Below are 14246 nucleotides of genomic sequence, written 5' to 3' on the forward strand. Positions count from 1 at the left end.
AGGTTTTTTCTTTGGTCATTGTCAACCTCCCTGATTAGTAATCTACTAATGTAACTATAATACTGCCCCCTATGTACAAAATATACCTACTATATACAAGAATATAACTACTATAATACTGCACCTATATGCAAGGATATATCTACTATAATACTGCTCCTATATACAAGAATATAACTACTATAATACTGCTCCTATATACACTAATATAACTACTATAATACTGCCTCCTATATACAAGAATATAACTACTATAATACTGCCCCTATATACAAGAATATAACTACTATAATACTGCTCCTATATACAAGAATATAACTGCTATAATACTGCCTCCTATATACAAGAATATAACTACTATAATACTGCTCCTATATACAAGAATATAACTACTATAATACTGCTCCTATATACAAGAATATACCTACTATAATACTGCTCCTATATACAAGGATATAACTACTATAATACTACTCCTATATACAAGAATCTAACTACTATAATACTGTTCCTATATACAAGAATATAACTACTATAATACTGGCCCCTATATACAAGAATATAACTACTATAATACTACCTCCTATATACAAGAATATAACTACTATAATACTGCTCCTATATATAAGAATATAACTACTATAATACTGCCTCCTATACACAAGAATATAACTACTATAATACTGCTCCTATATACAGGAATATAACTACTATAATACTGCTCCTGTATACAAGAATATAACTACTATAATACTGCTCCTATATACAAGAATATAACTACTATAATACTGCTCCTATATACAAGAATATAACTACTATAATACTGCTCTTATATACAAGAATATACCTACTATAATACTGCTCCTATATACAAGGATATAACTACTATAATACTACTCCTATATACAAGAATCTAACTACTATAATACTGTTCCTATATACAAGAATATAACTACTATAATACTGGCCCCTATATACAAGAATATAACTACTATAATACTACCTCCTATATACAAGAATATAACTACTATAATACTGCTCCTATATATAAGAATATAACTACTATAATACTGCCTCCTATACACAAGAATATAACTACTATAATACTGCTCCTATATACAGGAATATAACTACTATAATACTGCTCCTATATACAAGAATGTAACTACTATAATACTGCCTCCTATATACAAGAATATAACTACTATAATACTGCCTCCTATATACAAGAATATAACTACTATAATACTGCCTCCTATATACAAGAATATAACTACTATAATACTGCTTCCTATATACAAGAATATAACTACTATAATACTGCCTCCTATATACAAGAATATAACTACTATAATACTGCCTCCTATATACAAGAATAGAGCTACTATTATACTGCCTCCTATATACGAGAATATAGCTACTATTATACTGCTCCTATGTATAAGAATATAGCTACTATTATACTGCTCCTATGTATAAGAATATAACTTCAGGGCAGAGGAAGCGGGCGTTATTGCGAAACAGTCTGTTGCTGAAGACGGACACCGGTGGGCGCTGGGATCAATTAGGCAGCAGACTTTTTCGCGATAAATCCGCTTCCTCTGTCCTGGCCGCAGGGATCGATTAAGCAACAGTCTGAATTGCAGTAACACCGGCTTCCTCTGCCTTCAGAGGCACACACATATACTACTGCCTCTTGCGGGCATATCTGGACAGTGGTGATATAATAGAAGGGCATTGCTGGTATATCTGGGCAGTGGTTATTAGTGTTGAGCGGCATAGGCCATATTCGAATTCGCGAATATTCGCGAATATATGGACGAATATTCGTCATATATTCGCGAATATTCGCATATTCGTTATATTCTCGTTTTATTTTCGCATATGCGAAAGTTCGCGTATGCGAAAATTAACATAAGTGAATATTGGCATATACAAAATTAACACGCGCGTAAATACGCATATGCGAAAATTAGCATATGCTAATTTTCGCATATGCGAAATTTTGCACGCCAGTCTCGCACAGTAGTATTAGAGCCTTCTTTACACCACACAAGCTGGAAGCAGAGAGGGGTGATCACTGTGATGTGTACTGTGAAGAAAAAAAAAAAAAAAAAACGAATATTCGTAATTACGAATATGTAGCGCTATATTCGCGAAATTCGCGAATTCGCGAAATTCGCGAATTCGCGAATATGCGATATTCGCGAATAATATTCAAATTGCGAATATTCGCGAGCAACACTAGTGGTTATATAATATATGGGCATTGCTGGTATATCTGGGCAGTGGTGATATAATATATGGGCATTGCTGGTATATCTGGGCAGTGGTGATATAATAGATGGGCATTGCTGGTATATCTGGGCAGTGGTGATATAATAGATGGGCATTGCTGGTATATCTGGGCAGTGGTGATATAATAGATGGGCATTGCTGGTATATCTAGGCATTGATGATGTAATAGATGGGCATTGCGGGTATATCTGGGCAGTGGTGATATAATAGAAGGGCATTGCTGGTATATCTGGGCAGTGGTGATAGAATATAAGGGCATTGCAGGTATATCTGGGCAGTGGTGATATAATAGATGGGCATTGCTGGTATATCTGGGCAGTGGTGATATAATAGATGGGCATTGCTGGTAAAGCTGGGCAGTGGTGATATAATAGATGGCCATTGCGGGTATATCTGGGCAGTGGTGATATAATAGCTGGACATTGCTATATAGAAATGTATCCAGCACCAGGAAGGCAGGTAAAATTACTCTTTTATTGTAGCACCAATAAAAATAGGATACACAGGAACGTAGTAGCCTACGCGTTTCAGGCTGTGGCGCCCTTAGTCATGGCATAAACGCTGGGCATTGCATTGCTGGTATATCTGGGCAGTGATGATATAATAGATGGGCATTGCGGGTATATCTGGGCAGTGGTGATATAATAGATGGGCATTGCTGGTATATTTGGGCAGTTTTGATATAATATAAGGGCATTGCAGGTATATCTGGGCAGTGGTGATATAATAGATGGGCATTGCTGATATATCTGGGCAGTGATGATATAATAGATGGGCATTGTGGGTATATCTGGGCAGTGGTGATATAATAGAAGGGCATTGCTGGTATATCTGGGCAGTGGGGATACAATAGATGGGCATTGCTGGTATATCTGGGCAGTGATGATATAATAGATGGGCATTGTGGGTATATCTGGGCAGTGGTGATATAATAGAAGGGCATTGCAGGTATATCTGGGCAGTGGTGATATATAATAAGGGCATTGCAGGTATATCTGGGCAGTGGTGATATAATAGATGGGCATTGCTGGTATATCTGGGCAGTGGTGATATAATAGATGGGCATTGCTGGTATATCTGGGCAATGGTGATATACTAAATGGCCATTGCGGGTATATCTGGGCAGTGCTGATATAATAGATGGGCATTGCTGGTGTATCTGGGCAGTGGTGATATAATAGATGGGCATTGCGATATAGAAATGTATCCAGCACCAGGAAGGCAGGTAAAATTCCTCTTTTATTGTAGCATCAATAAAAATAGGATACACAGGAACGTAGTAGCCTACGCGTTTCGGGCTGTGGCACCCTTAGTCATGGCATAAACGCTGGGCATTGCATTGCTGGTATATCTGGGAAGTGGTGATATAATAGATGGGCATTGTGGGTATATCTGGGCAGTGGTGATATAATAGATGGGCATTGCTGGTATATCTGGGCAGTGGTGATATAATAGATGGGCATTGCTGTTATATCTGGGCAGTGATGATATAATCAAAGGGCATTGCGGGTATATCTGGACAGTAGTGATATAATAGAAGGGCATTGCTGGTATATCTGGGCAGTGGTGATACAATAGATGGGCATTGCTGGTATATCTGGGCAGTGGTGATATAATAGAAGGGCATTGCTGGTATATCTGGGCTGTGGTGATATTATATAAGGGCATTACAGGTATATCTGGGCAGTTGTGATATAATAGATGGGCATTGCTGGTATATCTGAGCAGTGGTGATATAATAGATGGGCATTGCAGGTATATCTGGGCAGTGGTGATATAATAGATGGGCATTGCTGGTATATCTGGGCAGTGGTGATATAATAGATGGGCATTGCTATATAGAAAAGTATCCAGCACCAGGAAGGCAGGTAAAATTCCTCTTTTATTGTAGCATCAATAAAAATAGGATACACAGGAACGTAGTACTACGCGTTTCGGGCTGTGGCGCCCTTAGTCATGGCATAAACACTGGGCATTGCATTGCTGGTATATCTGGGCACTGGTGAAATAATAGATGGGCATTGCTGGTATATCTGGGCAGTGGTGATATAATAGATGGGCATTGCTGGTATATCTTGGCAGTAATAGGCTAATTTCCATGGAGCATTGTCTTATATTCATCCTGTTTTCCACCGTCCATCCCTAAATATTACCAGGTTATTCCCAGAAGTGGCCCAGCCTTTCACAAAGCCCTTGGTTTTTGTTACACTTCCCTGTTTACTATGTTACAACACAGATCACATTCCTGTTTTGTTTTCTCAATAAGGGGAGGGGTAGGGGGTGGGGGTTGCCAAAACATTCTTAAGCCTGGGCCAGTGGTTGTGACAACATATGCCCTGCACCACTGGGATACACTATACACCAGGGCAGACGTGCTGGACGTGCCAGGGCACAATGCAATCTACAACCATCATCCTGCTGGTACTACTACTCCATACCACCAACATACAGGTTACAGGTCAGTGACACCAACAGACCTATTGGATTGTTATTGGGGCATCTGTGGCATAACACTTTATCAGGCATTAGCATATAAGACCTATGGAGGCATCTATGGCACATCACGGGCATCTGTGACCAACACATTGTTATGGGGCATCTGTGACCAACACATTGTTATGGGGCATCTGTGACCAACACATTGTCATGGGGCATCTGTGACCAACACATTGTTATGGGGCATCTGTGACCAACACATTGTTATGGGGCATCTGTGACCAACACATTGTTATGGGGCATCTATTACCAACACATTGTTATGGGGCATCTATTACCAACACATTGTCATGGGGCATCTATTACCAACACATTGTTATGGGGCATCTGTGACCAGAACATTGTTATGGGGCATCTACTACCAACACATTGTTATGGGGCATCTGTGACCAACACATTGTTATGGGGCATCTGTGACCAACACATTGTTATGGGGCATCTGTGACCAACACATTGTTATGGGGCATCTATTACCAACACATTGTTATGGGGCATCTATTACCAACACATTGTCATGGGGCATCTATTACCAACACATTGTCATGGGGCATCTGTGACCAGAACATTGTTATGGGGCATCTACTACCAACACATTGTTATGGGGCATCTGTGACCAACACATTGTCATGGGGCATCTGTGACCAACACATTGTTATGGGGTATCTGTGACCAACACATTGTTATGGGGCATCTATTACCAACACATTGTTATGGGGCATCTATTACCAACACATTGTTATGGGGCATCTATTACCAACACATTGTTATGGGGCATCTGTGACCAGAACATTGTTATGGGGCATCTACTACCAACACATTGTTATGGGGCATCTATTACCAACACATTGTTATGGGGCATCGGTGACCAACAGGTTGTTATGGGACATCCGTGACCAACACATTGTTATGGGGCATGTATTACCAACACATTGTTATGGGGCATCGGTGACCAACACGTTGTTACGGGGCATCTATTACAACACATTGTTACAGGGCATCTGTGACCAACACATTGTTATGGGGAATCTTTGACATTTAGATGGGCATCTATAAGTATTGCACTGTTATTGGGCCATTTCAACTGGGACCTATGGAGGCATCTATTAAGGGGCATATGTGACTGGCACCTATAGGGGCATCTATGGCCCATTGCTATGGGGCATCTTGGCTGACACATTAGATCTGTGTCACACCTATGGGTACTCTGTGGCTGACACATTGTTATTGGGGCGATCTGCACCATGTGCATTGTTATTAACAAAATCATTTTGTGATTGTTGTTTGTTTTTTTTTCGGGCCCAAAAAACCCCACCGGAACAGAAATGTTTTGTCTGTTCGTAGCCTCGGGCCATGTTCACACTGGAATTTCCAAGGAGAAAGCAGCAGAGTTCTATTATTTACTGCTGCACTTTGCACACGGCAGAAGCATCTGCTGCAGAAATTCTTCTTCAGGCCTCCACAAGAAGGATTGATATGTCGATTTGGTAATCTATGAGTGCGCAGGATCTGCAGACCGAGACGTAATGCAAAGCTGTAGATTGTCACAGTCTGTTAGGCTAAAAAAACTGCCATCTTCATTAAAGGGGTACTCCGCTGGCCAGCATTTTAGTTCCAAACGCTGTGTGTGTGCGCTACGGGGGTTGGCCACGCCCCCTCGTACCATTACGCCCCCTCAATGCAAGTCTATGGGAGGGGGCGTGACGGCCGTCACGCCCCCTCCCATAGACTTGCATTAAGGGGGCATGGCGTGATGGTACAAGGGGGCATGGCCAACCCCCGCAGCACGTACACAGCATTTGGAACTAAATGATCCGAATGCTGGCTAGTGGAGTACCCCTTTAAGTAGCTACCTCTATAGATATAGGCAATTTACCCTCAGTAAATAGATAGGTCTTCAGCCACTCCCGGCTTCTTGTAGGTTGTAGATCCCTGCGGCCTACAAGAGTAAGTGATGGGGCAAGTGGCCAATGGCTTCATACTCCATTGTAGCTTTCACCTGCGTGTATGTCCTAAGGATATTTGAACAGTTCAAAGACGCTCTTGTTTGCTCAGGAATCCTGGACAATTGCCTTCAATCCTTTGATGCTAGCGACCTCCAGCTGTTTCACCCCTCGCCTCAGGGCTGGAAAGGTACTGGCACCCTAGGCGCACACCTACCCATCATCTGGGTGGAGGCCCCCACTTCCACCCAAGTGGTGTGTCCTCCCTTTAATCCAGCTCTATGTATATGACATGACTGGTTCCCACTGAGCTAAACCCACTAGACATCTGCCTCCATTTTTTTCTTCCTCAGGAGCCGATGGCGTCCTTTGCTTTTCTGAGGTGGATGAGGGGACCGGAGAATGTGCGGACTATCTCGGAGATGGAGTGTCAGAAGAGGAATGCTGCCTGAACATTAAATACGCCTTTAAGGCGGATGAACATTCCCCATGTGTGGGCTGTCGGTAAGAGATTGGTGCTACTTTCAAGATTCTCTTGGTTGCCCTTGGAAACAGACAACAGCTAAGATCCACCCAGTTGTCAGAGACGTGATCTAATAGTTAAGCTTCACCCATCAATGGACAATGTACAATTCAGGAAACCGGCTAACACTGGATTTTAGGTGTGAATGGAGAAGAAAATATTATGAATTATGGTGATAGGGAACATTGTGTTTTGGCCCACCAGACCGTAGGGTTGGACTGTTCCACCAGAGAACTAAAACATCCTCCATTGTGTCATTGGTCTGACTCAGTACTAATAATGGGGACCAACAGGAGCTTAGCTAAAGGGGGTGGAGAAGTAGATGATGCACCTGGGACCTGAGGGGGCCCTCAACAACTCACACACCTCTGACGCAGCACATGGCAGGTGGGGCCGTTACAGATTTTGCATTGGGGCTTAGGAACTTGAAACCTTCACCACATAGTTTTGGCAAAATGTAGGCAGACCAATAGTATGTCTAAACTTAGACTAGACAGTCTAAAGATGTGCCAATAGCATGAGCAACTTTAAAGGTTCTCCTCCCCTAGAGTCCACATGGAAATACCAGCTCTCCAATCCCCTTTAAAGTGCCCGGATCGGTGTCCAGCCAACACCAGCAGCGAAAAAAGAAAGGCAGATGATCCAGCACTATTTCCAAGCAGCTTTATTAGGAACACAGCACACAGGTAAAATCAGCCTGAACTCAGACGCGTTTCGAGCGCATGCGCTCTTTGTCAGTGATCTTTCTCACTGACAAAGAGCGCATGCGCTCGAAACGCGTCTGAGTTCAGGCTGATTTTACCTGTGTGCTGTGTTCCTAATAAAGCTGCTTGGAAATAGTGCTGGATCATCTGCCTTTCTTTTTTCTCCTCCCCTAGACCTCTCATCTCCTATCCAAAGGATAGGAGATATGATATCTTATCGCGGGGGTCCCGCCGCTGGGGGCCACCGCGATCTCCCTGCTGCACGCGGTGTTCCTTTAGAGCATCGGGTGCAGTGCCAGAGGCCTGTGACGTCACAGCCGCGCCCTGCTAGGGATGTCACGGTCACGCCCCCTCAATGCAAGTCTATGGGAGGGGTCGTGACAGACATCACGCCCCCTCCCATGGACTTGCATTGAGGAGGCATGGCTGTGACATCACTAGTGGGGTGCGGCCGAGATGTCACAAGCCTCTACCCGGCACAGAGCGAAGCTCGCTCCGTGCACCGGATGTCTTGGGTGAGCAGTCAAGATAGTGGGGGGTCCCCAGTGGCGGGACCCCCACGATAAGACATCTTATCCCCTATCCTTTGGATAGGGGATAAGATGTCTAGTCTGCACTGTATGGGAAATAGACAATTTTAGAAAAGCTGCCCTATTGTGACCATGTTGTCCATGAGGCCAGACTCATTGATTCCAAGGTGTTGTTATGGTGGTCTCTGTCAACCTCACTTGACTCTTTCCTCTCCAGCCCGGCCGAGTGGTCTCAGTGGAGCGAGTGGTCTGCATGTACGGTGTCATGTCAGGAAGGTATTCAGGAAAGACAGAGGATCTGCATAGGACAAGGGGACTGTCAAGGAGAGAAAGTGGAGGTCCAGTCTTGTAGCCTTCAAGACTGCTGTCCTGGTAAGTATTATAGACAGGGTGAGGGGATCTGTTGTGGGGGCATCTATGGAAGGTCTCCGACCCAGACTGTTCTGTTTTGTTTATAAGGGTGTCTGTCCTTTTTAGAAGCAGATCATGCAAATTTCCAGGAAGACACTGTGGTGCGCCACGGGGGTGCGATGTGAGGTAGATGAGGCAGATGTTGTAGCCTAGTGGTAGATGGTGTTAACCCCTAAATGTTTGTGACGCCAGGGCGTGGTTTTTACCGAGAACAATCCGAACTGTAGGACCGCTAGTCCTAGTTAGGCAGGGCAAATAAGAGTCCAAGGCCAGGTTAGGGTTAACGGTAGCTTTACTGAGGTAGATAGATGGTACAGTCTATACAGCTATTCCAGGATCCCAGAGAGGTGACCAGTAACACAGGGGACCTCGCAGATTGGTGGGACTTGCGGTGACTTGACAGACTTTAGGACAGCCACGCTGACTATAATAGACTTGACTTGACTGAAGATAGTGACAGCAGACAGAGATGACTTCACTTACTGACTTGTGGCTGTAATTTAGGTTGAGTCCTCCAGATGTTCTGGACACTGGTTCTGAGACGTCTGGACTGGACTTGACCTCAGGATCTAAGAGCAATGAATGATCAAAGAGAGAGATTGCAGCATCTCCCCCTCTTATAAAGGGGGCTGAGCAAGGAGCCCATAGGCTAGCTGCGGGTCATCTGGTCACCTGGTGCTCTCTGGGTAACAAAACATGTGACTTTAACATGTGACAATCATTATCATGTGATCAATAACCATGTGACCATCTCAAAGGTCCTTTACACATAATATACAATTATACAGATTATAGGGGTACAGTGCAGGTGACTGGGGACGTGCAGGGACTCAACCTGACAGGACTGTGAGATATATATCCCGTACTGGGACATCACAAGACAAAATATGTTTTTTTTCGCAATCACCATTCTTCTTAGGAAACACAGGTTGACCCTTACTGGAACGAGGATCGGACTTCGTGTGTTAGTTCAATATTTGAGCTGTGATTTGTGCAAACATGGCCAAGGCCACAGGATAGTAAACAGGGCAGGCCTAGCCCCCCTCGGTCACTACTGAAGAGATAGCAGTGTTGCTCTTCCCTCAGCCTCGGCCGCTCGTAGCAATTCTACCTTATGGGGCCTACTAGGGTCGCCACCTTTCTTCCAAAATAATACCGGCCATGCTAATTTGTATAATTAATTATAGATGCGTGACATCACAGGATACACGAATGTGGGGAAAATTTTGTCCTATTCTGACCCCTATAACTTTTTATTTCTACTTATACAGCCTGTATGAGGGTTATTTTTTGCGCCCCAATCTGTAGTTTTTAACAGGACCATTTTTGTTTTGATGGGACTTTTTGATCACTTTTTTTTTTTTACTTACTACTTCTCCAAGTGTGCGGAACAAAATGTATGTTCTCCATTGTAAGTCTATGGGGCAGACTGGTGGAGATGGATAAGTACAGCACTTGGCAGCATGGCCACCCAACAGCTACGTCATTCAAAATGGGGGGTACAGGAACCACACACCCAATGTTCTCATGATCCATTGGGGGCCCCCACTGGTGGAGATGGATAAGTACAGCACTTGGCAGCATGCCCACCCCAACAGCTACGTCATTCAAAATGGGGGGTACAGGAACCACACACCCAATGTTCTCATGATCCATTGGGGGCCCCCACTGGTGGAGATGGATAAGTACAGCACTTGGCAGCATGCCCACCCCAACAGCTACGTCATTCAAAATGGGGGGTACAGGAACCACACACCCAATGTTCTCATGATCCATTGGGGGCCCCCAGTGTTGTTTTTGGTCAAGTCTGGATTGGTATTATTATTTGTTATCCCTACAGAGAAAGGAGGTTGGTCCTCATGGTCCTCATGGTCCTCATGCTCCGTTACATGTCAGGTTGGACAAAGGCAACGGACCAGAGAATGCAACAATCCTCCCCCGTCCTGTAATGGTGAATGCATCGGGCACCCTATAGAGGTCGAAAAATGTGACACGCAACAAATTTGTCCAAGTAAGTTAAGTGACATTGGGCAAATTAAACAAAATATGGTACAACAGGCAGAATGTTATACAGAGGGCGATTTAAAGGGGTTCTCCAGTCTTAGTATTGATGGTTAGTCTGAATGCTGGGACATTGTTGATGCCCTGAATAAAGAGGTCTCCTGTCTCCGAGAGCAGACTAAACGGGCAGCCATTTTGTTGGTCTGCAACCAACAAAATGGAACACAAAATTGCAGCCCCAAGAGTGTACAAGTAACGGGTTCATTGTGATGATCTTTTTCTCTGTTCTCAGCTCATGGCTCTTGGGGTAACTGGGGGCCATGGAATCCATGTTCCTCTAGCTGCACTAAAGAAGGTTCTGGGATTTTCCCAGTTCAAAGTCGTTTTCGAGAGTGTAATAACCCCCCACCCTCAACAATCCCGCCCGGAAAACCATGTGAGGAAAGTAGGCAGGATACCAGAGAGTGTCGAGATGTTCCCTTCTGTGAAGGTAAGTTCCTGAAAGATGGGGGGGGGGGGGGAGCTGCCGTCGACTGATCCGCTCTTCTTTTAGTATATTATGGGAATGGGCTGTGGGTCTGAGGGTTTGGGCATTGTCATGACTATCAGGAACTAGGGGGTGAGAGTTGGTGGCTTGGCATCTTCACCGAGGATGCCATCTTTGGGTTACTCAAATCCTGATACTAAAGATATTGGAGCATTTGATTATCAGTATGGGAGGGAATGTGGTAAGTTGGGTATAACATTTAAAGGGGTACTCCTGTGGAAAACTTTTTTTTAAATCAACTGGTGCCAGAAAGTTAAACAGATTTGTAAATGACTTCTATTAAAAAAAATCTTAATCCTTCCAGTACTTTTTAGGGGCTGTATACTACAGAGGAAATGCTTTTCTTTTTGGATTTCTCTGACATCACGACCACAGTGCTCTCTGCTGACATCTCTGACCATTTTTGGAACTGTCCAGAGCAGGAGAAAATCCCCATAGCAAACATATGCTGCTCTGGACAGTTCCTAAAATGGACAGCAGAGGTCAGCAGAGAGCACTGTGCTCGTGATGTCAGAGAAATCCAAAAAGAAAAGCATTTCCTCTGTAGTATACAGCCCCTAAAATGTATTGGAAGGATTACAATTTTTTTTAATAGAAGTAATTTACAAATCTGTTTAACTTTCTAGCACAAGTTGATTTAAAAAAAAAAAAAAAAAGTTTTCCACGGGAGTACCCCTTTAAGGGGAACCCATCAAGTTAAAATATTGGTCAGTTTGTGTGGGGAAAAAAATCTGTAGAACTTGTAATTTATTAAAGGGGTATTCCATGGGAAAAAAAATCATATCAACTGGCTCCAGAAAGTTAAACAGATTTGTAAATTACTTCTATTAAAACATCTTAATCATTCCAGTACTTATTAGCTGCTGAATACTACAGAGGAAGTTCTTTTCTTTTAAAATGTCTTTTCTGTCTGACCACAGTGCTCTCTGCTGACACCTCTGTCTGTCTCAGGAACTTTCTGGGGCATGATTGCTATGAGGATTTGCTCCTAACTCTGGACAGCTCCTGAGACAGACAGAGGTGTCAGCAAAGAGCAATGTTGTCAGACCAAAAAGAACTCAACTTCAGCAGCTGACAAGTACTGGTGGGATTAAGATTTTTTAATAAAATGAATTTACAAATCTGTTAAACTTTCTGGAGCCAGTTGATATAAAAAAAAAAAAGTGCCGGATCATCGTTTTCTTCTGCGTATCGATCCGCCAGTATCGGTTCCTCTGACTGTTTCTACATAAAAATAGTAAAAAAAAATAATAATAATACTGAATAAATAATCAGTGGTCACTTTCTGCTGATGCGCGCCCTCTCTCCGCAGTCGATGGACAGTGGGGGTCATGGCAGGCCGACTCGGATTGTTCTGTGACCTGCGGCGTTGGGCGGACAAGACAGAAAAGGCTTTGTAACAACCCAGCTCCCCGCAACGGAGGAAAAGATTGTGCGGGACCTTCGATCAAACAGATCATCTGCAATACAAAAAAACCTTGTCCTAGTAAGTGCAACCATAAGTGAATAGTGACATTATTTGGGGGACACATACAGTATCCCTTCAATGGGGGCCTCATATGCCTAACTACTATGACGGGGTCACCTCCTCTGTAAATAAATCTCCAAAGTTTAATCATTTTAAGATTATTTTTTTTTTTTAGATCTCTGCTTGCTGTCAGTGAATGGGAGTATGTTTGTGGTACCCGGGAGGGTAATGGTGTCTGGGGTGTTGCGATGATAGTGTAGGGTATATTGGTGTTAACCCTTAATTGTCGTGACTAGAGATGAGCGAACTTACAGTAAATTCGATTCGTCACGAACTTCTCGGCTCGGCAGTTGATGACTTTTCCTGCATAAATTAGTTCAGCTTTCAGGTGCTCCCGTGGGCTGGAAAAGGTGGATACAGTCCTAGGAGACTCTTTCCTAGGACTGTATCCACCTTTTCCAGCCCACCGGAGCACCTGAAAGCTGAATTAATTTATGCAGGAAAAGCCATCAACTGCCGAGCCGAGAAGTTCGTGACGAATCGAATTTACTGTAAGTTCGCTCATCTCTAGTCGTGACGCCAGGGTGAGGTTTCCTCAATGTAATAGTCCTACCGCCAACTGTCCCACAAACGGCAGGGAGAAATAACGAAATGTCCACAGCAGATTTTATGAAGCAAACTTGAAGTAACTTTACTGCAGATTTTATGCAACGGCATGGAACATAACAGTCTTTGAGAGAGAGAACCGCCGTACAGGTTCCTCACAGGTTTGCTGGGACTCCGGGATCAATGAGCTTTTGGTGCTAGCCACTGTGCTACTATTTTTAGGAGATTTGAGTTTCTAGTAGTCACACAGAATTTGTAGGATTGAGCTTGGAGTAACTCACGGTTTTGTGGCTGCTGGACTGTAGGCTTGAGGCCTAGCTTGATTTGATATTTGTGCTGAGATGTGCTTGCTTGATAGTCCGGCAGGAAGAGAGCGAATTTAGTGGCTGCAGCCCCTTATATATTAATGGGGTAAGACAAAGATCATTGGTCAGAAGAACCTGTCAGACCTGACCCAGTGAACTCTGGGTATCACATGACCCAAAGGTCCTTAAACCATAATACACTGTAATTAAAGGCACATGACCTCTAAGGTCCTATACAGAGGTATTCCTATATAACATATTAAATATATATATATATATATTTATACATTTAGTACAATCTATATGAGGCCACGCCCCCTTTATATAGTTCTATGGGAGAGCTGAAGATTGCTGAATGGCTCTTCCATAGAGCTATATGGAGGGGGCATGGCGGCCCCCGCTCCGGGCTGGGCCCTA

At 43.6% G+C, this 14246-nt stretch overlaps 1 protein-coding gene across 3 annotated transcripts in view; it reads left to right on the plus strand.

The window, feature by feature from the left end:
- CFP (complement factor properdin) overlaps positions 1–14246 on the plus strand; it is a 48902-nt gene that overhangs the window by 16552 nt on the left and 18104 nt on the right. The window contains exons 1-6 of one of the 3 annotated variants that reach the window (XM_056537987.1): positions 4610–4756; positions 7088–7238; positions 8709–8863; positions 10743–10913; positions 11196–11393; positions 12763–12936. In XM_056537987.1, the coding sequence (XP_056393962.1) occupies positions 4630–4756; positions 7088–7238; positions 8709–8863; positions 10743–10913; positions 11196–11393; positions 12763–12936 (976 nt within the window). In that variant the 5' untranslated portion in view covers positions 4610–4629. Of the gene's footprint in view, positions 1–4609; positions 4757–6746; positions 6925–7087; positions 7239–8708; positions 8864–10742; positions 10914–11195; positions 11394–12762; positions 12937–14246 lie in introns of those variants that run through there. The other 2 variants (XM_056537986.1, XM_056537988.1) reach the window with 2 other exon arrangements.

Source organism: Hyla sarda, chromosome 9, assembly GCF_029499605.1.
Source record: "Hyla sarda isolate aHylSar1 chromosome 9, aHylSar1.hap1, whole genome shotgun sequence".
Lineage (NCBI taxonomy): Eukaryota > Metazoa > Chordata > Amphibia > Anura > Hylidae > Hyla > Hyla sarda.